The 27805-nt window shown below is 43.0% G+C and overlaps 2 protein-coding genes across 4 annotated transcripts; both read left to right on the forward strand.

The window, feature by feature from the left end:
* Nucleotides 1-3103: 3103 nt before the first annotated feature.
* LOC310779313 (placenta-specific gene 8 protein-like) lies at nt 3104-9423 on the forward strand. The gene is made up of 4 exons (XM_083639848.1): nt 3104-3177; nt 4286-4384; nt 4761-4912; nt 8548-9423. The coding sequence occupies exons 2-4, from the start codon at nt 4288-4290 to the stop codon at nt 8683-8685; spliced, it is 387 nt and encodes a 128-aa protein (XP_083495974.1). The 5' UTR covers nt 3104-3177; nt 4286-4287; the 3' UTR covers nt 8686-9423.
* Nucleotides 9424-14938: 5515 nt separating this feature from the next.
* On the forward strand, nt 14939-27544 carry LOC310779312 (placenta-specific gene 8 protein-like). Of its 3 annotated transcripts, XM_083639846.1 has the most exons (5): nt 14939-15043; nt 16949-17032; nt 18112-18396; nt 23416-23567; nt 26967-27544. In XM_083639846.1, the coding sequence occupies exons 3-5, from the start codon at nt 18114-18116 to the stop codon at nt 27105-27107; spliced, it is 576 nt and encodes a 191-aa protein (XP_083495972.1). In that variant the 5' UTR covers nt 14939-15043; nt 16949-17032; nt 18112-18113; the 3' UTR covers nt 27108-27544. The 3 variants fall into 3 exon arrangements, with proteins under 3 accessions (XP_083495972.1, XP_083495973.1, XP_083495971.1); XM_083639847.1 differs by lacking the exon at nt 16949-17032 and having other exon boundaries at nt 14969-15043; XM_083639845.1 differs by lacking the exon at nt 14939-15043 and having other exon boundaries at nt 16930-17032.
* Nucleotides 27545-27805: the final 261 nt, after the last annotated feature.

Below are 27805 nucleotides of genomic sequence, written 5' to 3' on the forward strand. Positions count from 1 at the left end.
TTATTATATTACACCGGAAGAAGCACCCATCATGGCATCTAGAAATAAGGTGGATAAACAGACACTTAAAACTCTACAAAAAAACAAACCAATTCCACCATTGTGCAAAGTGCCTTTAGCCAGTCAGCCTTTTCTGTTCGAGCCTCACGAGAGTGGAACAATAATTATTCCAACACACATCAGAGAACTCAACACATACCGCAAGTACCTTGGTTACTAAAGCAATGTGCTGATGATCTTGCACCAGTTGTCACACATCTAGTGAATTGCTCGTATCAACTGGGAGTTGTACCTAATGAATGGAAGGCTGCAAACATCTGCCCTGTCCCAAAAGTCCCAAACCCAAGCCAGATAGGGGACTGGAGGCCAATTTCCCTAATCTCATGTCTTGGAAAGGTCCAGGAGAAATTTGTGCTTAAAAAGCTCATGCCAACAGCCCTGAAAGAATGCAAGAATCAGCATGCATATCTACCAGGACATAGCACAACAAATGCTCTTGTTGAAGCCACCCACACCTGGCTTACTCAGACAGACTCTTGCAATGCACCAATGGTCCAGATACTGCTGGCTGATATGTCAAAGGCTTTTGACCGTGTTGACCATGCAAATCTCCTACAGCACCTGGCTGCACTAGATCTATGTCCACAGCTCCTCACCTGGCTCCACAGCTATACAACAGGGAGAAGACAGAGAGTTGTGGCTAATAGCATATATAGCACATGGAAAGATATTACATCTGGGGTTCCACAAGGGGGCGTCATTTCACCTTACCTGTTCCTGTTATATATGTCCATCCAATCAGTCCTGTTCAATGATTAAAAAACGGAAAAAAACGATTTTCAGACGGCAGCCCGTCTTTATTGTCACACAACACACTACAACACATGCACGGAGGGCCACAACACACACATGCTGACGGTGGCCAGTGAAATTTGTCCTCTGCATTTAACCCATCCTGGCTTTGTCCTTTCCTCCTGGGGCAGGCCAGGAGCAGTGGTCGCTTTCTCGTACAGCGCCCGGGGACCGACTTCGGATGTTGTCGTCACTGGTCGGATGACAATGACGATCTGATCTTCTGCATGTTTTTAGTGGGGGGGGGTTATATACGGAGGAACCCCCCTGGGGGAGCACGGGGAGAACATGCAAACTCCACACAGACAGAAAGGCCCTTACGACGAGATACCCCACCTGGGCAGTAGGCACTGAAGATATGGGGGGGAACACAACCACAGCGCCCACAGTGTCCCAGGCGAGAATCGAACTCAGGACCTTCTGACTGCGAGGCGACAGCTCTACCACTGAGCCACCGTGCCAGGGTATGCTGACGATATAGGGCTGTCCCGTGTCATTAGACTCTCTGACATAGGAACTGATACATCAATGGCAGGTGAAGCAAAGCGGCTTGAGGAATGGGCTGCAGCAAATAACATGCTTCTCAATGGCAAGAAGTCAATGGAGCTGAGAGTATGCTTCGCTAAGGACCCTCCCCAGCTAGCCCCTCTAATCCTCAACGGCCAGGTTGTCCCTGTTGTCACAAGCACAAAATACCTGGGTTTCCATCTGGACAATCAGCTCAGTGGAGATGTTCACGTTGAGGAGGCTGTGAAAAAAAGCCCCCAAGCGTCTGCATTTTCTCACTGTGATGGCAAGAAATGGGCTCCCTGTAGAAGACCTGGTCGATATCTATAACACACTGATAAGACCATGTCTAGAATATGGGAGTGTACTGCGTGTGGGCTGTACGGCTAAACAACAAGCCACCATGGACAGGGTTCAGAAAAGGGCTGTCAAAATAATGACGAGGTTCAAGGACATCTCTTTGCATCTACCTGATCTGCAGACACGAAGAGAACAGGCCACTGTGAAGCTGATTCAGGACATGCACCAGCCTAACCACCCGCTCCACCACATCCTCCCTCCTAGTAAGAAGAAAGGACTGGCCGTGTTCTGCACAGAGGCAATCAGTTGTCTTTGCCAAAAACCAGAACAAATAGACTGAGAAACTCCACCATCTCCTGTGGCGTCAGGCTTTTTAATGGAATGTAGCGTTGATTGTATTTTTGATGTTGGGGTCTGTTTTAATAATGCATAATGTATGTGTATTTTTTGTTGTTGTTTTTTCGAGTGTACATTCTGCATAATTCAATCATGTATTGCAAGTCAGAATGATTAAATTCAAACTCAAACTCAAAAACTCAAACTAGTTAAGTAATGCTTATTCAACACTGATGAATAAGCATTACTTAACTATGGTTAAGTACAGTAATGCTTAACCATAGAACACAGTCAAACTCCGCCTATGGTGACTGTTGTGATGTGCATGCTTGTGTGTGTGTGCAGAAGCGTCATGCCCATTGTAACCCCTCAGATTTTTGAGAGGTAAAAAAATAATAATAATAATAATAATAATAATAATAATAATAAACATAGGCTATAATATTATAGGCTGTGTATGGTAGTTGAAACCTAGTTTCAAGTTTACGTTTATGTATGTTTGTAGTTAAAACAAAAACATAAATACTGTATAGGCTACATACAGTACAACACACAAGGCTGTTATTTACCCTTTGTCGCCACCTGGTGAGTAAATATATATAACTAAACCATTAAAATTGACAAACGGTCCGCGACTTTTTCCCCATGTAGCTACCAGTCCTTGGCACAAAAAAGGTTGGGAACCCCTGAGAGGAAAGATTTCTACCTTCTGAAAAGGCAATACCAGCCAAAATAAACATTGTGTTACATTGCTTTGAAACATGTGGTCTCCCTTTTTTGTCAAGTCCATTGAGCCTGGGCAGTGGCAATGTACTTAGTCTGGTGATTATGGATCTTTCCAGGAGGCTGAGCAGTTTGGAAAATAGCCTTATGGTTACACCTGCTCAGTCTGTTAATTTAAAATGAGATATTCCTCTAAATCTGGCTTCCAACCCCCCAAAAGGGGCGGCGCCAAAAATTCAGAGTTCGCCCTCTCAGATTGTTGGCTTGCATGACGCCCCTGTGTGTGTGTGTGTGTCTGTGTGGCGTGTGTGTGATATAACTGTATGTGCGTGCATGGGCTTCATCCTCAACACTTTCAATCTGCATTCAACGAGGAAGTGAAGACGTGACATTTAATTATACTGTAAGCAGCTTATTATCCGGAGCATCTCTCTCCCATCTTTACAAAAGAGGAAAAAGGTAAGATAAAATTAGTCTCATAGTTAACCTGAATGATTGGCTGATTTCAATGTTTGGCTGATTTCTCATCCATTAGCCTACTTAACGAAAACCATTATCTAACAGCCTCTTGGGATTAATCAGTTGTTTCTATCTTAAGAATTCAAAAATATGACAAAATGTTTCTATGATAATTATGGTAACATTATGCACAAAGGATTTTCAACACAATAAGGTATTAGGCTATAGCCAAGCTCCAGCTGTATCCAGTCAGATTGAAAGGTTGACAACAATTCAAGAATTTCCCATTTGGCCAATAGTCCTCTGCAGAGCTGGAGAGTCTAGCCAGCAACTCATCTAGCTACAGATTTACCAACCACAGTAATACCAACCTAGGTATTCAGTGCCGCCTAGCGAGTTCGATGACAAAATGTTACTTTTTGACCATGTATGACAGGAGTGGGAGGTTTTAGAGGGGTGGGAGAGGTTAGATTTAAGGTTAGGGTCTGGGTTAAGTGTGGGTGGTGGGAGAGGTTAGTTATAGGGTCTGGGTTAGGGTTAGATGTGGGGGTGGGAGAGGTTAGGTTTAGGCGTGGGGGGTGGGAGAGGTTAGGGTCTGGGGTCGGAGACCCCCTAACATTATTCTCCCAGGCTAACATGTTAATTTTGCTACATTTCCGTAGCTAACTTAAAGCTTAACTTAACGTTCGTTAGCGTTAAGCTAACTAACTGCAGAGCAATTGTGTGCAGAACACCTCCACCTTATTATAGTCGTGAGATTGTTAATAAAGTACATAATTTGTGTTTAAACAGTAAACATGTTATATTACTACATGTCAAATATTATATGATACATAGTTTTTATTCAGGATTTCTTCAAAAACATCAGTCAATTGGAATGGACAGGGGATCTGAATGTCACTGGAAGGGAACGTAGGGAAATGAATAGGGAAATACCGTTTTGATTTATTCTGACTGTTCTGATTTGATTTTCTAATGATGATGCTTTAGGCTGTAACCTTCCATCAGCCTTAATAATGTCATCCAGCACTTCCTGTTTCTCAAACAGCTCCTTCTCTTTCTCCGTGTGTTCCTCACCTCACTTCCTCTGTGACCTCCCCCTGTGCAGACATGGCCCAGGTGGTCACCACAGTGACCAACGTCAATACCGTCAATAACAGGGAATGGAGCACTGGTCTGTGTGACTGCTTCAGCGATATGGGCACCTGTAAGTTCATGTTCAAGTTCAAGTTTGGCAAGTTCACTTAAAACAGACAGAGAGGGACAAGGAATGCAAATATGTAAAACACATAACATAAACATAAACACAACACAGACAAAACACAAGGTAACACATAAGATAAAAGCAATAAAATAGCATAAAACAAAATGACATTGCACAAAGGAGTTAATGAGTTAAATCAGCAAGTGTCGTTGCTCAGCATTTTGTGTCTTTCATCGCATCACAATTTATTTGGATACTCAACTTTCTATCTTCTTTCATTCTTTCTTTCTTTCTTTCTTTCTTTCTTTCTTTCTTTCTTTCTTTCTTTCTTTCTTTCTTTCTTTCTTTCTTTCTTTCTTTCTTGTCGCCTGCCCTCCAGGTTGCCTTAGCCTCTGGTGTTTTCCCTGCATGCAGTGCAAGGCTGCCCATGACTTTGGCTGGTGCTGCTGCATGCCAGTTGTGGACTCCTGCGCTTGCTTTGCAGTGAGCTGCATACTCAGCTCCTCCATCAGACAGCGCTACGGCATCCATGTAAGAGCGGGGGGGGGGGGGGGGGGGGGGTTGGTGGGTTTTGTGTGCGAATATGAACCAATGGAGCTCAACAGTCACGTGACTTTGCATCACGTTTCCTGCCTATAATACTGTAGCGTTCCAGGTAATCCAGGTATTACCTGTAATGTGATGTGCAATAGAAGTGTCTAGATTGCAGCTAGGAACTAATGTGTGTGGGTGTGTTCCTAGGGGGAAGGGGGTATATAGGACCAGCGGCCGCGGGCCGGATGTCAGTCTAGTTCTGCGAACGGGCTAGAGCGGGTGTCGTGTGTGGAGCTAGCTGTGAAGCTAGCTGCTAGGAGCTGAATGAGCCTGTCAATAAAGAACCTGTACCAACTACAACTCTCCTTTCCTTGGCGGATACACGATCCGTTACATTGGTGTCAGCAAGTGAAGCGGTAGCGCCTCTGATTCGGTCGAGAGGGGAGAGAGTGAGGAGGAACGGCGGAGGAAAAGTTGGAGATCAGACGGCTCGAGCGACCTAGCGGTAGCAAGCTAGCTGTGTGAGCTAGCTGCTAGGGCCGCCACGTGTGATGGTGCGCGAGGAAGAATGGCCATCGGTGAACGGGAGAAAAGAGGAGCTGACGACGGGGATCAGCTCGGTGCTGGCGGGCATGGAAGCCCGCTTGATGCAGGAGATCAGACGGCTGTTGGAGGCGACGCCAGCCTGGGCAGAGGGGCTTATGGAGCTGCTACGAGAGGTTGCGCAGCACGGAGAGAAGCGGACGGAGGAGCCGCAAAGACTGTGTTGGACCTGTGGAGAACCGGGCCACGTGGCGAGGTGGTGCCGAGACGGTTCCGGGAGACGGACCGGGCATGCGGAGCAAAGGTACTGGGGACAGCAGGGAGCCTGCTGGGCATGCGGTGGATCGGGACACAGCTAGAGAGTGTCAAGAAGCTGTCGGGGACTGGAGAACAGCGGGAGAGGAGAGACGTGCAGGCGGCGGACAGGTGAGACTTTGTTGGACGTGCCGGTCGCCTGAGCATTTAGCTAGAGACTGCACTAAGAGTGTGAACGCGGGAAGAGACACACAGCCGGGGGAGCAGCCGGAGCAACAGGCAGAGGAGCAGCGGAGTAGCGGAGCAGTGGAGCAGCCTGAGCTACAAGCAGCGGAGCAACGGAGCAGTGCAGAGCCGGTTGTTCTGGGCAGGAGAGTGACGGTTGAGCCGGCCCAGGCTAGCTGCTCTGCATACCAGCCAGTAGTGGGGGAGATCACCATCAGCGACGAGACCATCAGGATAATGGGAATTGTGTTGAACAGCCAGAAGGAAGGGAGAGACATCACCTGCAATGCTGTTAGAGTCGGGGGAGCGGCGCTCGTGTCCCCAGGTGAGCGAGAGGGGCCAACGCCGGAGGAGCCGGCCCAACCAAGCCGCTACACACCCCCCACGGCTGCACTGCAGAAAGCCGAGGTGGAGATCGACGCCGATGGTGTTCGCCCTGCTGTCCTCAACACGCCGCCCCCTGGGGGAGCGGGACGGGAGGACGAGCGAGTGCAAGAGCTGGACGACGACGACAGGGTCATCTGGGATGTCGACGTGGGTGAGTGGATACGCAGACAGAAGGAGGACGCGGATATCGGTCCGGTGTTCGCGTGGGTAGTGGCCGGACGCCGGCCCCCTGTGGAAGAGATTCACCTGTGTTCTGGTGCCACGAAGGGACTGTGGAACATGTTTTCGGACCTGCATCTGAGGGGAGATGGGGTTTTGGTGAAAAAGGGGCACGGGAAAAGCGGGACCCAGTGGGTTGTACCTAGTTGCCTGCGAGAATTGGCACTGAGGGTGGCGCACGTGGGCACAGGATCCAGTCATTTTGGGACTGAAGAGACACTCAGCCACATCCGTAGAGTTTACTACTGGGGCAAACAAAAGGAGGACGTGCGGAGATACTGCAGTGCGTGTGAGGACTGTAGAGCACAGAAAAGGGACCGAAAACAGTCACCTTGCGAAGGACTAACCCCACTGGGGGTGGAGAAGGACTAGAGTGCTTCAGGTGGGACAGAAGCTTAAAAGGGGGGGATGGAAATGGTGGTTTAAATGAATGTGTAAAGAAGAAAAGAGAAATAAGGTAAATGTTGGGGTCAAATGTTGAACTGAAATGATATGTGGGTTGAATTGAAAATGAGTGTAAAGAAAAGAGGGAAAACGTAAATGGGTTTGAGTTAAATTGAAATGTGTGTAAAAAGAGAATTGAAATGTGGGTTGAATTTAGAGGAATGGGGAGGAAGGAATGAAAAGAAAAGCAAACGGTGGTGGTGGAATGCGGAAAGAAGTGGTGAAATAATAAGAGACTATTTGGGGGAATGCAAAGAATGTAAGTGTTGGTGTGTTTTGGTACAGGGGGGATATGTGTGGGTTGTGGGTGTCAACGTGGGCGTTGACCTATTGTTGGGCGGGGAGTATGTAGCGTTCCAGGTAATCCAGGTATTACCTGTAATGTGATGTGCAATAGAAGTGTCTAGATTGCAGCTAGGAACTAATGTTACATACTAATGGTACATACATACATACATACATACATACATACATACATACATACATACATACTGATAGAGAATGAAATTCCACAGCCAAAAGGTAAACAGTGAACCACTTGAAGGAAAACCAGTTGAAATGAAATGATGGAGCCAGGAGTCAGAAGAAGTCGTCTGATATGATGTATTTCACATAGATCTTGGCCAAGAGATGCACTCTTGTATATTCACGGATGGATACACAGGCTTACATGAAATGAACAGGAAGTCACAGACATTTATACGACCCACATCAGGTTACATCAGCCCTGCCACATATTTTGAAGGCATTCTGCAGACATGACGTTGACATAATGGCAGGGATTCTGTAGACAACCTAGCTTTCTGCAGATGACCTAGCATTGTTCTGGCCCTGCAAAGAGCACCATGACAGGGCTCCCTGTGAGATAGGAATATGGTGCCTGTCTGTCTGTGTATGCACAATAACTCTGTGTATTAGGCTAACTATGTGTTACTTAAATGAAAGTGTATGTTATATGAATATATTATTAATAACTAGTGATTGTCCAAATAAAGGCTAATGTGATTTAAATTTTCCCTGTCACATACATACATACAGTACATACATACATACATACATACATACATACATACATACATACATACATACAGTACATACATACATACAGTACATACATGTACGCCCCTTTCTGGAGCGGTGTTTTTTGCAGTGATACTAGCCAAATGAGGAGGCTTGAAATAGGTCATGTGGGCAACAGCAGGTACGTGTGTTTGACACGTTGCAGTCGGAAACATGCAAACATAGCTAAAGCTGCATGCAAAAATGTAACAGAAGTGCATTAGAGGCTAAGCTAAGAAGAAGGCAAGGCAGCTTTATTTATACAACACATTTCATACACTGAGGCAATTCAAACTGCTTTACATAGTAATAAAGGTAAAGTAGAAGATTTACAATGAAAAAGTGGAAAAGTACAGACAAGTGCAAATGTCTGTACGCATGCCTGATATTTGAATTGAGAGGCTGCATGAGCCTCTTCATAGTTGTCACTACTGTTTTGAGTCAGTATTTGGTCAGTAGTTGAGCTCATTGTTGCATGAATCTCTTCATCCCTCTCTCAGGGTTCGTTCCTTGAGGACTGCTGTAAGGTGATTTGGTGTTACGAGTGTTTCTGGTGCCAGATGGCTCGGGAGGTGAAGAAGAGGAAGTACCAGAGTGGCCACACCACCGTGGTCACTACACAGGTCATCAGGGCCTAGCAGCACCCACAGCGGCTCACCCACCTGGGACCAGCTGACGCCCACATCACTGGGGGGTCCGTACGTTTCAAAACGTTCTCAAGGGAGTTCAGGGGAGATGATCTTAGTAAAAGAGGAAGCAAAAGCTCGTTATAATGTCATAACCAAATGCAATATGCCAAACAGAATATCACTCCAGCTGTAAAGTTTGTGTGGCACACTTTTTGCAATTGACAATATGCACCATGGATATAGTGTAGCTCCTGCTGTTCTGCTGTTCCTAAGCCTTGATGTTTAAATGTTTGCTGTTGAACGGAATTGAATGTTATAATGTTATATGTTTAAACCTTTTCTGTTGAACGGAATTGAATGTTACAATGTTATATGTTTAAACCTTTGCTGTTGGACGGAGTTGAATGTTACAATGTTATGTTGCATTAAGCACTTTTCTTGCCGCTTTAATATTTTTCTACCCTTTGTGTGAGTTTTCTCAATAAAATGTTTCTCTTTCAAGAAACAAGTTCTTTAAAGTTGATCATCATTATCTGGTTCCTGTCAGTGTGACTTATACTTTTCCTTGACATATCAATGAATTCCACTTTCCTGTCTTAGACTTCTGATGTCATCTCCTACATGTAGATCATTTCTCATTTACAATCTCTTTGATGATTTCTAATTTCTAATTGCTTAGATGATTTTTTATTTAGAATCGCTTAGATGATTTCTCATTTCTGTGAAATGACTTTGACAGCGACGCAGAAGCCGTTTTAAGAACTGCATCCTTTGGATCTGCATCACCAACCATTACGGGTTCTCACTTCCCGTTTATTCTCTAGATGTGGAGGTTATTTTTTTAATTAAATAGAAGTGAAAGTGAAAAATGTAAATGACATTTATTGTAAATAAAGCAGTCTTTTTTTATTGGCTACAGTATTTTACTCTAAATCAGTGATACTCAACCCGAGGCTCGAGAGCCACATGGGGCCCCATTAATGCAAGGTGTAAAGGCATCGTGATCAGAATGTGATCAGATCTACCTGACCACATCTGGAGGTAGTCTGACTCACATTGTATTCAGATCTCTTTCACCCCATTTACACCTGGTTTTTAAATGTGGCCATTATCCAGATAGCTTATCCGGATACAGGTCGCATTTAAAAAGCATTTGTAAATGGGGCGTTAGTTTCCTTTCTCTGGGAAAGTACAGAGGGTAGAGAGACAGAGACAGTAGAGAGAGCCAAGGGTGTGTCATCTCACTTCTTTTTTTTGAATGGTTAATGGCCACAGCCTGCAGCCGCACGCACACACATACACACACACACACACACATGCACGCACGCACACATACACGCACGCATGCACGCACACACACCCACACACACCCACACACACACACAGCCGGGTGAGTAGCCTATCAATGCACACACACCCTGTTCATTTGAATAGAGAGGTCAGGTGACCACCTCTTAATTGTTCTGTTGCAGGAGCAGATAGGACACGTGGGAGGGAGAGAATAGACTATTATTAGGCTATGTAAATATTGATTTAATATTGAATGCCTATTTGCAGTTGATTAACCTGTTTTCAATCATCGCTTTATGCATTTTTAATGGCAGTATTTGATCCGATAATATATACACACAGTTTGGTTGAAAAGCACATGTTATGCTAAACAGACCTAGTTTCCAAAATGCATGGTTAAATAAATGTATAAGTAGCCGATGATGAAAAGAAAAGAAAAAAGGCCAAATGATTATAATAAGAATGTGAAGTGTGTGTGTGTGTGTGTGTGTGTGTGTGTGTGTGTGTGTGTGTGTGTGTGTGTGTGTGTGTGTGTGAGAGTGAGTGAGTGAGTGAGTGAGTGAGTGAGTGAGTGAGCGATCTGAGTGAGTGAGTGAGTGAGTTTGTTTTACCTTTATTTATACAGGGGGAGTCTCACTGAGAGCAATGCTCTCTTTTTCAGGAGTGCCCTGTTCACATTCACACACACATTCATACCTGGAAGCTGACCAGGACAACCACAGTCTGATCTGCTGGCCACTGATCAGCTCCACTGGAGCAGTTGGGGTTAAGGGCCTTGCTCAAGGGCACCTCAGTGGTGGTAATGAGGGAGGGGCAAGCGCTGCCTTTTCACTTTCCCCACCCAGATTTATCCTGCCGCTCCCGGGGATTGAACCGACGACCTTCCGGTCACAAGCTCGCTTCTCTAACCATTGGGCCACCACTGCCCTAAAAAAAAAAAAAAAAAAAAAGTTAAAAAAAAAAAGCATAAATTGTGTTCGGTCACAGCGGCGCCATTTTACATGCGATGGCGCCAAATCTTTCATAAAGTAATAAGTAGGCTATAAAGAACACGCCTGCGGGTGACCTATAACTTACATTTTTTAATTAGGTAATTAGGTGTGAAAAAGACTGATTGTTGGGATAATTGACTTTCAAAGATGTTCTGTTGTGGAAACTGTGGATGGATCAGAGAGCCTCTGACTGGTGTGCACATTAAAACACAAGGATCCAAGGGCCGTTTAACCTTTTATTTTGGAGTAGGTTTGGCATTAGGTTGAATGGATGGATGGATGGATGGATGGATGGATGATTTTCTGTACAATAATAAACAAAAAAGGATTAATACATTGATGTGCCCACCATAACTAACTAAAAAATAACAAAAGGAATATAAGCTTACATTTTTTATGCATCCACTAAATTAAGGTCAAAATAACTGAACAGGTTTCACACTGGTCTCCAACTTCAGACAGGGCCTGTTCATATATGCAAGATAGACATAACTCAGATGCATGACAGCAGGTAAGTATAAATCAAACATGACCTAAAAAGGTACACAGTTAACATACAAAAGGTACATAGTTGTCTACTTACTGGTTCACAGGTTAAATTCTAAGATAGTGATGCAAACATTTGCTTCTTCGTTTGGTGCTGCAAAACGGTGGTAGACAAAGGGGAGTGAGGGAGCACACCCAGCTCTTATATAAGCTCCTCTTCAGCTCCTCCCCTGTACTCAAGTGTGACAGGTGATCTCTCCTCCCACTCCTGGTTTCACGGCACTGATCTACTGAGTTTGAGCTTGAGCTTTAAGGTGCGTTTAATGGCCGAATTTGCGATGGCTGTGCAGATGAAGGGCCGGACTTGCGATGCTGCGCAATGGCTGCGCAGCCTCCACCATTCTGCATGGAGGCTACACTCAATATTCAGCTCGTGCTCGTCAGAAAAGCGGGACGTGTGTGCTGCTTGATGTGCGTGATGTGTGGGACAAACGTTCCAAATGTGGTCACCCTCTCACCTCTTGGGGTCATCCCTATGTTCCCCGGGTCCTATGTTCCCCGGGTCCTATGTTCCCCGGGTCCTATGTTCCCCGCTTTTCCCAAATAGGGTCCTATGTTCCCCGCTATGTTCCCTGGGAGAGGTTAGGTTTTGGGTTAGGGTCTGGGGGAGGTTAGGTTTAGGCGTGGGGGGTGGGAGAGGTTAGGTTTTGGGTTAGGGTCTGGGGGAGGTTAGGTTTATGGTTAGTGAAAAACGGGGAATATAGAACCCGGGGAACATAGAACCCGGGGAACATAGACATGATCCCCACCTCTTCCTTACAAAAGGCTAGAGAGTGACATTGTAATGCTTCGCTCAACAAAACAGGCTATACTGGCATATTTGACTAATTTTGGTGATGCGCGTGTTCACACTTGGTCCCTCTCAGTCCTCTAGTGACCTCTCAGATCTAATAGTCAGCATTTTTGGCACATATAATATCAACACTCCAAAAGAACTCAGACCCCTCTGAAGTGAGCCGAACTGAGACCTCCTCAGGAGGTGGTTTGAGTTCGGTTCACTTCAAGTCCCCGTTGTTGTGGTTCTCTTCACCTGTGCAGTGTGAGCACAATGCGCTCCAGTGGAACTGCTAGTGTGAACAGAAAGAGAAGTGAGGTGAGGCCCCATCAGCGGTAGAGCTGAAGTGGACCAGAAAGAGAACTAAATCCTGAAATGGCCGAGATTAGATTCAAGTTATGATAAAGGGCTCTAATAAACAAACTTGACTTACCCTGGAATTCCATTGAAAATACTAAGAGAGAGGAGAGACATAAGGGACCTGGCTGGTGTTTTAAAGTTGATGAAAAAAAATCTGTATAGGTTATTCCTTTATTAATATTGCTGTGTGTCTGTATAGTGAATTTGTAGTGGTATTGGTATCATATCCCTCTAAGGTGATTTTCTTATCTCCTGAATGATTTCATGAGGTATGCTTTTGACCTTAGACCTGCATGATATAGGCTATTTTAAAGTTTTGTCAAATGCTGGTCAGTTCCTCTTCCTTGCAGAGGAGAGAAAGTCCAAAAACACAAACCATGAAATATTTAGCCTGGCTATTAAATATGAAGATATTTGCAAAATACGTCACCACTTATCCCTAGAGCTCTTTATCCTGTTGCTTCGCTTTTTAAAGGATTTTTAAAGTCATAAAATGCTCCTTATATCATGAAAATCCTCACATTAAGCAAATCAGTCCAGTTGGAGCAGGGGTGGGCAACTGGCGGCCCGCAGCCCGCGGGCCGCATGTGGCCCCCGGCCTCACTCAGTGTGGCCCCTGGGTCAATTTCAACTTAATTTTTTTTTCTTTTAACAAGGCGGACGTTTTTGGTTAGGTTAGGTTAGACCACCAAAATCTGTTTTTATTTTACTGTAAAACCCACAACAACTAACGCTATTGTAACAAACTATATCCAGGATGCACATTGCACATGCAACATTACTCATGTGATTAATATCACATATTTGGGTGATGTACCCCATCAAATTGCTGTAGCAAAGTTTCTGGTGTCATCTGAATGGAAGAAATTAGTCAATTTAAATATGAAAAATATAAATGTTGGTCTAAAAACTTTGATTACCAGTCCTTTTCATCAAATTAGTAGCTATAATTGGGAGTGATGGTGTTACAGTAGGCTACTGGTTCAAGTGCACGGTCACAATCTGGCCCTCTGGTAGCGAGGATTTTTGTGTGTGGCCCTCGTCTCTATCATCAAAGTTGTCCATCCCTGAGTTAGAGTCAAAAGCAATATGGCTACAACAAAGGTGTGTGAGTGACTCCTGCAGACAGAACCACAAACCACGTGACGTGAGTTTGTAAAAGCAGGAATGAAAGACAGAAGATAAAGCTGTGCTTACTACACCTTCTTCCACCCTAGGGGGCAGTGTTGGACTATAAATACACTTAGGCCTACATTTATGATTTTAGTGCACAAATACTATACAAATGTGTAAATGACTTTCGATAGAAACATTTTTAACAAAATATGTTCAATAAAAGATAAAAGATACCATAACAGAATTTTTGACAACCTCCATAGTTTTATGTGATTTTATATTAAAAAAAAAGGAGATCTGCATGCCAAATACAAATCATGCAGTCTGTAAAGCACTTTATCAGTTGTTATTATTATACAGTAAAGGGCTTCAAGTTACTTTACTATCCTTTAAAATGTTTAAAATGTAGCTTTTTTTTTTTTTTCCACTGTCAAACATTTTTGAAGAGCCATTTTACAATGATTGCTTTCTCATACTGGGCAGTGTGGCAGTACAAGCCTGTTTTATCTTGCTCCCTTTTACAATGTGTTTTGTGTGTGTGTTTGTGTGTGTGTGTGTGTGTGTGTGTGTGTGTGTGTGTGTGTGTGTGTGTGTGTGCGTGTGTGTGCGTGCATGTGTGTGTCTCAGTTGAAGTGGAAGCAGCAGCTGATGTCCTGGACGAGGATGTGTTCCATGAGGAGACAGTGTCCTGCCTCCTGTCCCCCCTCCAGACGGACAGCGTGGACATACCCGACACTCCTGTCAGTTCACCAAACGTCTCGGTCTCTCGCCGTAGACTTTCTAGATTTCCTTATGGGTTTGATAGGAGACGCATTTTCCATTAGAACTGCAATGAATAGTCGATTAATCAATTAGTCAATCGACAGAAAATGAATCGCCATCTATTTTTAAAATTGATTAATCATTCAGAGTAATTGTTAAGAAAAAAATACAAAATGTATCTCGTTTCAGCTTCTTAAAAAAGAAAATTGACAGTATGACAGTAAACGGACAGAAAGTAAATTTTAACCACTAAACAATTACCGTAGTTGAGAAAATAATCAACAGATTAATCGATAATTAAAATAATTGTGATGTTTCATCCAACTGAAACACCAACGGCAATAAGATATCAGCCTTTGGTGTCAGTTAGAGTTGAATAAATGAGGGTTGGGGACGTTAATACTGAATGTGTTTGCTTCAGACAATCCGCAGCTCAGAGGAAATGTTGGAGAGGAGGCTGCTGGTCCTGAGAGGCATGCTGGAGTGTGAGGAGGTCTACCTCTGTGAGCTGGAGGCGTTACTCATGGTAACACACACACACACACACACAGACACACACACACAGAAACACACATACACACACACACACACACGCGTGCGCGTGCGCGCGCACACGCACACACACGCGCACACACACACGCACACGCACACACACACACACACACACACACACACACACACACACACACACACACATCGTGATCAGAATGTGATCAGATCTTCCTGACCACATCTGGAGGTAGTCTGGCTCACATTGTATTCAGAACTCTTTCGCCCCATTTACACCTGGTTTTTAATTGCGACCATTATCCAGATAACTAAGTGGAGGTGTACTGCATATAGACAAATCAGAAAGTGACTTAATTTGTTAAATCTATACTTTCCTCTACCAATCTAAACTTGTGATGGTACAGTAAAGTCTTAGAGGCCATTTACACCTGGCGTTAACATGCGTTTGATCAGATTGCAATCTGATTGCAATCTGATGGCAGAAATGGGTGTACTCTCAATCCGCATAAAGTTGCTGTATCCAGATTGAGAGGACACATTGCATTTACACTTGTGTTCAATGTGTACACAATGCATCCCTAACCCTTTATTTTACAGGTACCCTAGTTACATATGAACTATTTGTAATTACACATGGACACAAAATGTAATTACACAGTAATTACCAATAGTTATAAATGACGTTCATATGTAGTTACATTGTAACAAACCTGTAAAATGGAGTGAGTCTGTTCAACTGTAGTTCATATGTAGTTACATGCTACTAGACCTGTAAAATGGAGTGAGTCTGTTCCATTGTACTTTATATGTAGTTACATTGTAACGGAACTGTAAAATGGAGTGAGTCTGTTCAACTGTAGTTCATAGTTACATGCTACTGTACCAGACCTGTAAAGTGGAGTGAGTCTGTTCAACTGTAGTTCATATGTAGTTACAGTACATGGTACTGGACCTGTAAAGTGGAGTGAGTCTGTTCAACTGTAGTTCATATGTAGTTACATGGTACTGGACCTGTAAAGTGGAGTGAGTCTGTTCAACTGTAGTTCATATGTAGTTACAGGGTACCGGACCTGTAAAGTGGAGTGAGTCTGTTCAACTGTAGTTGATATGTAGTTACATGGTACAGGACCTGTAAAGTGGAGTGAGTCTATTCAACTGTAGTTCATAGTAACATGGTACCGGACCTGTAAAGTGGAGTGAGTCTATTTAACTGTAGTTCATATATAGTTACATGGCCTGGGACAGAGATTGCTAAAACCCAGTGGTGGATTTGAACCACTGAACTTCAGACTGCAAAGCACACGGCTCCAGCCACGAGGGTTTTCCAAATTTCTTAGTGGAGTTTGAGAGGATAACTGTATGTCAGTCACTTTGTAGCTTTGTTGTTATATATACTATTATACTATTATATATACTATTATATATATACACACAGAGACTTGGGGCGAAATATAATAATAATTTAATGCATTTATTATATTACACCGGAAGAAGCACCCATAAGGCATCATGGCATCTAGAAGTAAGGTGGATAAACAGACACTTAAAACTCTACAAAAAACCAAACCAATTCCACCATTGTGCAAAGTGCCTTTAGCCAGGCAGCCTTAACTATGGTTAAGTAATACTTATTCAACACTGATGAATAAGCATTACTTAACTATGGTTAAGTAATGCTTAACCATAGAACACAGTCAAACTCCGCCCATGGTGACTGTTGTGATGTGCATGCTTGTGTGTGTGTGTGTGTGTGTGTGTGTGTGTGTGTGTGTGTGTGTGTGTGTGTGTGTGTGTGTGTGTGTGTGTGTGTGTGTGTGTGTGTGTGTGTCTGTGTCTGTGTGGCGTGTGTGTGGTTTAACTGTATGTGCGTGCATGGGCTTCATCCATCCTCAACACTTTCAATCTGCATTCAACGAGAAAGTGAAGACGTGACATTATAAGCAGCTTATTATCTGGAGCATTGTTTCCCCCCCTCTCTCTCCCATCTTTACAGAAGAGGAAAAAGGTAAGATCAAATTAGTCTCATAGTTAACCTGAATGATTGGCTGATTTCAATGTTTGGCTGATTTCTCATCCATTAGCCTACCTAACGAAAACCATTATCTAACAGCCTCTTGGGATTAATCAGTTGTTTCTATCTTAAGAATTAAAAAATATGACAAAATGTTTCTATGATATGGTAACATTATGCACAAAGGATTTTCAACACAATAAGGTATTAGGCTATAGCCAAGATCCAGCTGTATCCAGTCAGATTGAAAGGTTGACAACAATTCAAGAATTTCCCATTTGGCCAATAGTCCCTATCTGCAGAGCAGGAGAGTCTAGCCAGCAACTCATCTAGCTACAGATTTACCAACCACAGTAATACCAATCTAGGTATTCAGTGCCGCCTAGCGAGTTCGATGACAAAATGTTACTTTTTGTCCACGTATTACAGGGGTGGTATTACAGGGGTGGGAGGTTTTAGAGTTATATGGTCTGGGTTAGGGTTAGATGTGGGGGTGGGAGAGATTAGGTTTAGGCGTGGGGGGTGGGAGAGGTTAGGGTCTGGGGTCGGAGACCCCCTAACATTATTCTCCCAGGCTAACATGTTAATTTTGCTCCATTTCCGTAGCTAACTTAAAGCTTAACTTAATGCTAACTTACAGTAACGTTCGTTAGCGTTAAGCTAACTAACTGCAGAGCAATTGTGTGCAGAACACCTCCACCTTATTATAGTCGTGAGATTGTTAATAAAGTACATCATTTGTGTTTAAACAGTAAACATGAGATGTTATATTACTACATGTCAAATATTATATGATGCATAGCTTTTATTCAGGATTTCTTCAAAAACATCAGTCAATTGGAATGGACAGGGGATCTGAATGTCACTGGAAGGGAACGTAGGGAAATGAATAGGGAAATACCATTTTGATTTATTCTGACTGTTCTGATTTTATTTTCTAATGATGATGCTTTAGGCTGTAACCTTCCATCAGCCTTAATAATGTCATCCAGCACTTCCTGTTTCTCAAACAGTTCCTTCTCTTTCTCCGTGTGTTCCTCACCTCACTTCCTCTGTGACCTCCCCCTGTGCAGACATGGCTGTCCAGGTGACAGTCCAGCAGCAACCGCAACAGATGATCGTCCAGCAACCACAGATGTTAGTCCAGCAACCACAGATGATATTCCAGCAACCACAGATGATAGTCCAGCCGGTCCCGATGATAGTCCAGCAACCACAGATAATAGTCCAGCCGGTCCCGATGATAGTCCAGCAGCCCCAGGTGGTCACCACAGTGACCAACGTCAATACCATCAATACCGTCAATAACGGGGAATGGAGCACTGGTCTGTGTGACTGCTTCAGCGATATGGGCACCTGTAAGTTCATGTTCAAGTTCAAGTTTGGCAAGTTCACTTAAAACAGACAGAAAGGGACAAGGAATGCTAATATGTAAAAGACATAACATAAACATAAACACAACACAGACAAAACACAAGGTAACACATAAGATAAAAGCAATAAAATAGCATAAAACAAAATGACATTGCACAAAGGAGTTAAAGCAGCTACGAGCAACTTTTCGATTGTTATTAAACAGTGTAATTACAATATTGATGCATCACATCTTACCTATAATAGTAGCTGAGACCAAAGCCGTGTGAATCGGAGATTGCTCCCTTAGATGATTATTAAGTCTGTGTCTGTCTAAACTCGCGTCAACAGGGGGCTCTCTCTCTCTCTGTCCTTACCGCCGGACCGGCTAAACCCGGAAGTGAAACCCGGAAGTGAAACGCAGCTGCCTGCCTTCACCCGTTCGCGCTGCCTAGCAACATAGCATAAACAATGTGAACGCCACGCATACTCTCGCAAACATCTCTCGTTATATTCTAACAGGTTTTTGGAAGTTATTTTGTGGTTATGGCCGAAGTGGCTGCTGCAAACCGTTTCATTTCACTTCCTGATCTTCCCTGGCCACAGAGAGACTAACACTGGCCGATTCACTCGGGCTTCAAGCGAGACTACTCTGCGTTGGTCTCGGCTACTATTAGAGGTAAGATGTGATGCATTGAAATTAAATTTATACTGTTTAATAACAATCGAAAAAGTTGCTCGTAGCTGCTTTAAAGCAGCTACGAGCAACTTTTTCGATTGTTATTAAACAGTATAAATTTAATATCAATGCATCACATCTTACCTCTAATAGTCGACGAGACCAAAGCCGTGTGTATCTGAGATTGCTCCCTTAGGTGATTATTAAGTCTATAGTCTGTCTAAACTCGCGCCAACAGGGGGCTCTCTAGAGCGACCGGACCGGGTAACCCGGAAGTGAAACGCGGAAGTGAAACCAGGAAGTGAAACGCAGCTGCCTTTTTACGCCGTTTGCGCTGCCTAGCAACATAACATAAACAATGTGAACGCCACGCATACTCGCGGGAACATCTCTCGTTATATTCTAACAGGTTTTTTGGAAGTTATTTTGTGGTTATGGCCGAAGTGGCTGCTGCAAACCGTTTCATTTCAATTCCTGATCTGCCCTGGCTACAGACACACTAACACTGGCCGATTCACTCGGGGTTCAAGCGAGACTACTCTGCGTTGGTATCGTCGACTATTAGAGGTAAGATGTGATGCATTGATATTAAATCAATGGAGGGAGCCATAGGAGGAGGAACTCAACCTCCCTCCCCTGGCTCAACTCGTCGTGTTTGAAACTGATGAAAGTCAGGGACCTATTGCTTAAAAAGTCAATTACAACTGGGCTAGGCACTGACCGACAATTGTTTGTTTCAGCTAGAAATAAGGTGATTGCTGAATTAAGGAAGGCTAAAGCCAACTTTTTTGTTACTGTTATGGAAAGTGCAAGGGGGAATAGCAAAAAGATCTGGCAAAATATTAGCAAATTGACAGGTAAACAAATGAAACAGGACACTAAAGCTATGGAATTAAATGTCGACAACCGGCTGGTGAGCAACCCTGTCACCTTGGCTGAAAAACTCAACACCTTCTTCATAAAATCTATTGATGACATCTCGAAACAGTTTGGCGTATCCACATGCTCTGTAAATATGGTGAATAACCTTACAGTCAATGGAGTACCAATTTTTACCATCCAGGAAATCTCTGTACCTGAGGTCATTGACATAATTAGTGCTTTGAACAGCTCTAAGGCTAAAGATGTTTATGGTCTTAACACCAGCTTCTTGAAATTAAATAAAGAGACATTAGCGCCACCTATTATGCATCTAGTTAATTTATCCATTAAGTACTCAACCGTCCCAAAGGCATGGAAACTGGCCTCAGTTACCCCAATCTACAAAGCTGGTGATAAATCTGACATGAACAACTTCAGACCCATCAGTATTTTACCGATAATCTCTAAAATCATTGAAAAATGGGTCGCTAAACAACTTATAGAATTTCTTGAGACGAGCCAGACCCCCTTGCACCCCATGCAGTTTGGTTTTCGTCCACACCACTCAACTGACTCTGCTTTGGTCCTGCTCTTGGAGAAAATAAAAGGCTCCTTGGACAGGGATGGTTGTGTGGGAGCTGTGTTCCTCGATCTTAAGAGGGCATTCGACACCGTCAACCACAGTGTGCTCCTCTCTAAATTGTCCAGCTTCAATTTTTCTGCTGAGGCCAATAAGTGGGTTGAATCATATCTGTCTCACCGGGAGCAGTGCACTGTGGTTGGCGGTGTCAGCTCCCCTTACCTGAGCTGTCCAGTAGGGGTCCCCCAAGGGTAAATTTTGGGCCCAATTTTCTTTTCCCTGTACATTAATGATCTTCCAGATTACTGTTTTAATGTAGATGTCCAGCTTTATGCTGACGACACAGTTATTTTCACAAGGGCTAAAAACCCAGTGGAGGCGGCACGTGTCCTATCTTCAGCTCTCTCTCATATTCAGGCATGGCTAACTAAATCTTGTCTCGTGCTGAATGCAAAAAAAACCGTTTGTATGTTCTTTTCTAAAAAAAACATTGCACCTTCGTGCTCCAATGTTTTCCTGGGGTCAGAGGAATTATCAGTAGTTAACGAGTTTAAATACTTAGGCGTGATGCTGGACTCCAATTTAACGTTCAGCAATCACATTAAAATGATCTCCAAAAAAATTAAATTCCACCTGTATAATTTCAGACAAATAAGGAGCTGTCTGTCCACAGACGCTGCGTTTTTATTTTTACACTCAATGATCCTTTCGCATCTGAACTATTGTATAACTAGCTGGTCGCTGACAGGAGTAACCATCCTCAAACCAGCCGAACTACTCTATAAAAAAGCCCTGAAAATACTAGATAAAAAACCCTTTTCTCATCACCACTGCCATATCATACGTAAATATGGCATGCTAAGTTTTGAGAACTTTAGAAATTTCACCTCTGCCTGTCTAATATACAAAGTTCTACATGGACTGGCGCCGCCTCCTCTTGCTGACTTTATCAAATATCGTGCGACCGCCAATTCGACCCGTGTCACCCGGGCCATTACGAACAAGGTCTGTGAGGTCCCCTTTAGAAAAACTTCCTTTAGTCAGAGGACCCTATCCTTCATGGGAAGCACTCTCTGGAATAATCTACCTCCCTCGATCAGAGAATGCCCGAGTCTCGCCACCTTCAAAGGCCAGTTGAAAATATGGCTCAGATCAAACCAACAATGTGATCACAATTAACATTTGCCATGTTTTGCAGCATGCTCTGTGTGTTTTATTTATTTTATTTATTTTAGGTTTCACTAACCTTTTATACTATTAATTTTTTTTGGTACTATTAATGTGTGTTTTAATCATTTTTGGTTTTACTAACTTTCTGTACTTTTAATCTTTGTTGTATTATTAATTTTTCTTTCGCCTTCATGATTACACCAACCTGCCATGGGACTACAGGTGGAAACTAGCCCTTGGGCTACAACCTGGCATATTTACTGTACGGCTGTACTGTTCATCAATGTGTAAAGTCCCATTCTTTAAATAAATGAATCTGAATCTGAATCTGAATCTAAATTTATACTGTTTAATAACAATCGAAAAAGTTGCTCGTAGCTGCTTTAATGAGTTAAATCAGCAAGTGTCGTTGCTCAGCATTTTGTCTTTCATCGCATCACACTTTATTTGGACAGTCCTGTGTTGATTATCAACTTTCTATCTTCTTTCTTTCTTTCTTTCTTTCTTTCTTTCTTTCTTTCTTTTCTTTCTTTCTTTCTTTCTTTCTTTCTTTCTTTCTTTTCTTTCTTTCTTTCTTTCTTTCTTTCTTTTCTTTCTTTCTTTCTTTCCTTTCTTTCTTTCTTTCTTTCTTTCTTTTCTTTCTTTCTTTCTTTCTTTCTTTCTTTCTTTCTTTTCTTTCTTTCTTTCTTTTCTTTCTTTCTTTCTTTTCTTTCTTTCTTTCTTTCTTTCTTTCTTTTCTTTCTTTCTTTTCTTTCTTTCTTTCTTTCTTTCTTTCTTTCTTTTCTTTCTTTTCTTTCTTTCTTTCTTTCTTTTCTTTCTTTCTTTCTTTTCTTTCTTTCTTTCTTTCTTTCTTTCTTTCTTTCCTTTCTTTCTTTCTTTCTTTCTTTCTTTTCTTTCTTTCTTTTCTTTCTTTCTTTCTTTCTTTCTTTCTTTCTTTCTTTTCTTTCTTTCTTTCTTTCTTTCTTTCTTTTCTTTCTTTCTTTCTTTTCTTTCTTTCTTTCTTTTCTTTCTTTCTTTCTTTCTTTCTTTCTGTTCTTTCTTTCTTTTCTTTCTTTCTTTCTTTCTTTCTTTCTTTTCTTTCTTTCTTTCTTTCTTTCTTTCTTTTCTTTCTTTCTTTCTTTCTTTCTTTCTTTTCTTTCTTTTCTTTCTTTCTTTCTTTCTTTCTTTTCTTTCTTTCTTTCTTTCTTTTCTTTCTTTCTTTTTTTCTTTTCTTTCTTTCTTTCTTTCTTTTCTTTCTTTCTTTCTTTTCTTTCTTTCTTTCTTTCTTTTCTTTCTTTCTTTCTTTCTTTCTTTTCTTCTTTCTTTCTTTCTTTCTTTTATTTTCTTTCTTTCTTTCTTTCTTTCTTTCTGTTCTTTCTTTCTTTCTTTTCTTTCTTTCTTTCTTTCTTTCTTTCTTTCTTTTCTTTCTTTCTTTCTTTTCTTTCTTTCTTTCTTTCTTTTCTTTCTTTCTTTTTCTTTTCTTTCTTTCTTTCTTTCTTTCTTTCTTTCTTTCTTTCTGTTCTTTCTTTCTTTCTTTCTTTCTTTTCTTTCTTTCTTTTCTTTCTTTCTTTCTTTTCTTTCTTTCTTTCTTTCTTTCTTTCTTTTCTTTCTTTCTTTCTTTCTTTCTTTCTTTCTTTCTTTTCTTTCTTTCTTTCTTTCTTTCTTTCTTTCTTTTCTTTTCTTTCTTTCTTTCTTTCTTTCTTTCTTTCTTTCTTTCTTCCTTTCTTTCTTTCTTTCTTGTCTCCTGCCCTCCAGGTTGCCTTGGCCTCTGGTGTTTTCCCTGCATGCAGTGCAAGGCTGCCCAGGACTTTGGCTGGTGTTTTCTCATGCCAGTCCTGGACTCCTGCATTTGCGGTGCAATGGGCTGCATACTCAGCTCCTCCATCAGACAGCGCTACGGCATTCATGTAAGGAGGGGGGGGGGGGGGTTTCAAAATGTCTATAGAGGAAATGAATGGGTTCCGGGGCAGGAAGTGAGGGGGGGGGGGGGGGGGGGGGTTTGGTGGGTCTTGTGTGTGATTATGAACCAATGGAGCTCAACAGTCATGTGACTTTGCATCACGTTTACATTTACATTACGTCATTTGGCAGACGCTTTTATCCAAAGCGACTTACAATAACACATTTTTGTCAGCAATAGAGCAATCAACTATGGAGCACAGTCTATGACAACTACAAATTCTGAAGGAACAGTGGTACAAGTTTAGTTTAGGTTAGTAGTTTTTTTTTTTTTTTTTTTTTTTTTTAGAAGTTAGATCAAGAAGGGCCCAGATGGAGGATGAAAAGGTGAGTCTTTAGTCTTTTCCGAAAGATCGGCAGTGATTCAGCAGTCCTGACCGAAGGTGGAAGCTCGTTCCACCATTGAGGTGCCAGGGACGAAAAGAGTCGAGATCGGGATGAGCGACTTTTGAGCCCCCGTAGCAAAGGAGGGGCGAGGCGACCTGCACTGGTGGAGGAGCGAAGGGAGCGCTGAGAGGTTTGGAACCTGATCATAGATTGCAGGTACAGGGGAGCTGACTGGTGTACTGCCCTGTAGGCCAGTACCAGTGTCTTGAATTTGATGCGAGCCGAGATGGGAAGCCAGTGGACGTCCTGGAAGAGGGGAGTGACATGAGAGAATTTGGATTGGTTGAATACCAGACGGGCTGCAGCGTTCTGAATGAGCTGAAGCGGTCAGATGTCGGTGGCAGGTAGGCCGGCCAGGAGCACGTTGCAGTAGTCCAGGCGAGAGATGATAAGTGACTGGACCAGGAGTTGAGTCGCTTCTCTTGTGAGAAAGGGATGGATTTTGCGGATGTTGTAGAGGGAGAACCTACAGGAGCGTGCTGTCGCAGCTATGTTGGCTGAGCAAGACAGCTGGTTGTCAAGGATCACCCCAAGGTTCTTAGCTGTTTGGGAGGGAAGTACAGTGGTGTTGTCAATGGAGATGGAGAGATCTGCGAGAGGGCAGTCTTTCCCTGGGAGGAAGAGTAGCTCTGTCTTACCAAGGTTGAGCTTGAGGTGGTGGGCAGACATCCAGTCGCCAATGTCTTTGAGGCATGCAGAGATGCGAGCCTCGATTTGAGTGTCAGAGGGGGGGAAGGAAAGGAAAAGCTGGGTGTCATCAGCATAGCAGTGATAAGAAAAGCCATATCTTATCAATCTGATATAGAGAAGGAAAAGTAAGGGGCCCAGGACTGAGCCCTGGGGGACACCGGTGGTAAGAGGGCAGGATCTGGAGAGGGACCCTCTCCATAAGACCTGGTATGAGCGGTTCGAGAGATAGAAAGCAAACCAGGAGAGTGCAGAACCTGAAATGCCGAGGTCAGACAGAGTGGAAAGAAGGATTTGGTGGTTGACTGTATCGAAGGCAGCAGACAGGTCAAGGAGGACAAGGACAGAGGAGAGGGATGAGGCCTTAGCAGTGTGAAGGGCCTCTGTGACAGCAAGAAGAGCTGTCTCAGTGGAGTGAGAAGCCTTGAAACCGGACTGCAGAGGGTCCAGGATGTCATTCTTGGAGAGATAGAGAGAAAGTTGTTTGGACGCTGCTCGTTTGAGGGTTTTGGAAAGGAATGAGAGAAGAGAGACAGGTCTGTAGTTCTGAATGTATGGTCAAGGGAGGGTTTCTTAAGCATAGGCTTGACTCTTGCAGTCTTTAGAGCAGGCGGAACAAGACCAGAGGACACAGAGGAGTTTATGAAGGTAGTGAGGAAGGGAGATATGTCAGGTGAGATGGTTTGTAGGAGAGAGGAAGGGATAGGATCGAGGGGGCAGTAAGTGGCTCGGTTCGAGCTGATGAGTTTAAGCACTTCATCGGGAGAGAGGGGAGAGAAGGAAGGAAATCCAGGGACAGGGGGCCGAGAAGCAGGATTGGAGTCGGGAGTGTTAATGAGGGTGCCTGGAGGATGGAAGGAGGAGCTGATGTCATCCACCTTTTTAGTAAAGAAGGTTACAAAATCATCAGCAGAGAGGGAGGAGGGAGGGGGAGGGGAGGGAGGGTTGAGGAGCGTGGAGAAGGTGGCAAACAGTTTACTGGGGTTGGATGCAGAGGACTGGATTTCAGAGATGAAGAAGGAGGTTTTTGCTTCGGAGACAGCAGAGGTGAAGTTGGAGTGGATAAGATGGTAGGAAGAAAGATCTTCAGGATGATGTGATTTTCTCCATTTTCTCTCAGCTGCCGAAGCTCTGTTCGATAATTTCGCAGAGATTCAGTCAGCCAAGGAGCAGGGGGAGAGGATCGGGCAGGCTTAGTGGTGAGTGGGCAGAGAGAATCAAGAGCGGAGGAGAGAGAGGATAGAAGAGCGGTGGAAGCCTCGTCAGTGGACAGGAGAGCAAACTGCTCGGGTGAGGGAAGCAAGGAGAGACAGTACATACATACATACATACATACACACACACACACACATACATACATACATACATACCGTACATACATACATACATACATACATACATACATACATACATACAGTACATACATACATACAGTACATACATACATACATACAGTCATACATACAGTCATACATACATACATACATACATACATACATACATACATACATACATACATACATACATACATACATAAATTACTAGAAGGGCACTTGGAGAGCGCAGACCTCCGTCAAGGCCAATAATCCAGTATGCTATGATATACAAATTTCATGAGTCGGATCGGATCCGTTCCAAAATGTCACGGGTTCTTCCTTGGCCCATGCTACACCCTTCCACCAAGTTTCATGAAAATAAGCCGTAAACTGTAATCCTGCTAATAGACAGACAAACGGCACCGAATACCTAACCTTATTGTTGGAGGTAATAACTTGCGCTCTATATTCATGTCACCATTGGTTTTGAAGTCAGTGTCATGTAGTTGGATGTATTGTACGCCCCTTTCTGGAGCGGTGTTTTTTGCAGTGATACTAGTCAAATGAGGAGGCTTGAAATAGGTCATGTGGGCAACAGCAGGTACGTGTGTTTGACACGTTGCAGTCGGAAACATGCAAACATAGCTAAAGCTGCATGCAAACATGTAACTGAAGTGCATTAGAGGCTAAGCTAAGAAGGCAAGGCAAGGCAGCTTTATTTATAGAACACATTTCATACACTGAGGCAATTCAAACTGCTTGAGTAATAAAGGTAGAGTAGAAGATTTACAATGAAAAAGTGGAATAGTACAGACAAGTGCAAATGTCTGTACGCATGCCTGAGATTTGAATTGAGAGGCTGCATGAGCCTCTTCATAGTTGTCACTACTGTTTTGAGTCAGTATTTGGTCAGTAGTTGAACTCATTGTTGCATGAATCTCTCCATCCCTCTCTCAGGGTTCGTTCCTTGAGGACTGCTGTAAGGTGATTTGGTGTTACGAGTGTTTCTGGTGCCAGATGGCTCGGGAGGTGAGTAAGAGAAAGTACCAGAGTGCCAACACCACCAGCGTGGTCACTACACAGGTCATCAGGGCCTAGCAGCTAGCAGCACCCACAGCGGCTCACCGACCTGGGACCAGCTGACGCCCACATCACTGGGGGGTCCGTACGTTTCAAAACGTTCTCAAGGGAGTTCAGAGGAGATGATCTTAGTAAAAGAGGAAGCAAAAGCTCGTTATAATGTTATAACCAAATGCAATATGCCAAACAGAATATCACTCCCAACTGTAAAGTTTGTGTGGCACACTTTTTGCAATTGGCAATACAGTATACACCATGGATATAGTGTAGCTCTTTCTGTTCTGCTGTTCCTAAGCCTTGATGTTTAAATGTTTGCTGTTGAACGGAGTTGAATGTTACAATATTATATGTTTAAACCTTTGCTGTTGAATGGAGTTGAATGTTACAATGTTATATGTTTAAACCTTTGTTGTTGAATGGAGTTGAATGTTACAATGTTATATGTTTAAACCTTTTCTGTTGAATGGAGTTGAATGTTACAATGTTATATGTTTAAACCTTTGTTGTTGAACAGAGTTGAATGTTACAATGTTATATGTTTAAACCTTTGCTGTTGAATGGAGTTGAATGTTACAATGTTATATGTTTAAACCTTTGTTATTGAACGGAGTTGAATGTTACAATGTTATATGTTTAAACCTTTGTTGTTGAATGGAGTTGAATGTTACAATGTTATATGTTTAAACCTTTGCTGTTGAACGGAGTTGAATGTTACA

Source organism: Poromitra crassiceps (assembly GCF_964638095.1).
Source record: "Poromitra crassiceps genome assembly, chromosome: 7".
In the NCBI taxonomy this organism is placed as follows: domain Eukaryota; kingdom Metazoa; phylum Chordata; class Actinopteri; order Beryciformes; family Melamphaidae; genus Poromitra; species Poromitra crassiceps.

Coding starts and splice junctions, on each gene's coding strand:
- LOC310779313 (XM_083639848.1), top strand. CDS start 4,288: ATGGCCCAGGTGGTCACCACAGTGACCAACGTCAATACCGTCAATAAC. Junction 4,385..4,760: donor CTTCAGCGATATGGGCACCT/GTAAGTTCATGT, acceptor CCTGCCCTCCAG/GTTGCCTTAGCCTCTGGTGT. Junction 4,913..8,547: donor GACAGCGCTACGGCATCCAT/GTAAGAGCGGGG, acceptor TCCCTCTCTCAG/GGTTCGTTCCTTGAGGACTG.
- LOC310779312 (XM_083639846.1), top strand. CDS start 18,114: ATGGCTGTCCAGGTGACAGTCCAGCAGCAACCGCAACAGATGATCGTC. Junction 18,397..23,415: donor CTTCAGCGATATGGGCACCT/GTAAGTTCATGT, acceptor CCTGCCCTCCAG/GTTGCCTTGGCCTCTGGTGT. Junction 23,568..26,966: donor GACAGCGCTACGGCATTCAT/GTAAGGAGGGGG, acceptor TCCCTCTCTCAG/GGTTCGTTCCTTGAGGACTG.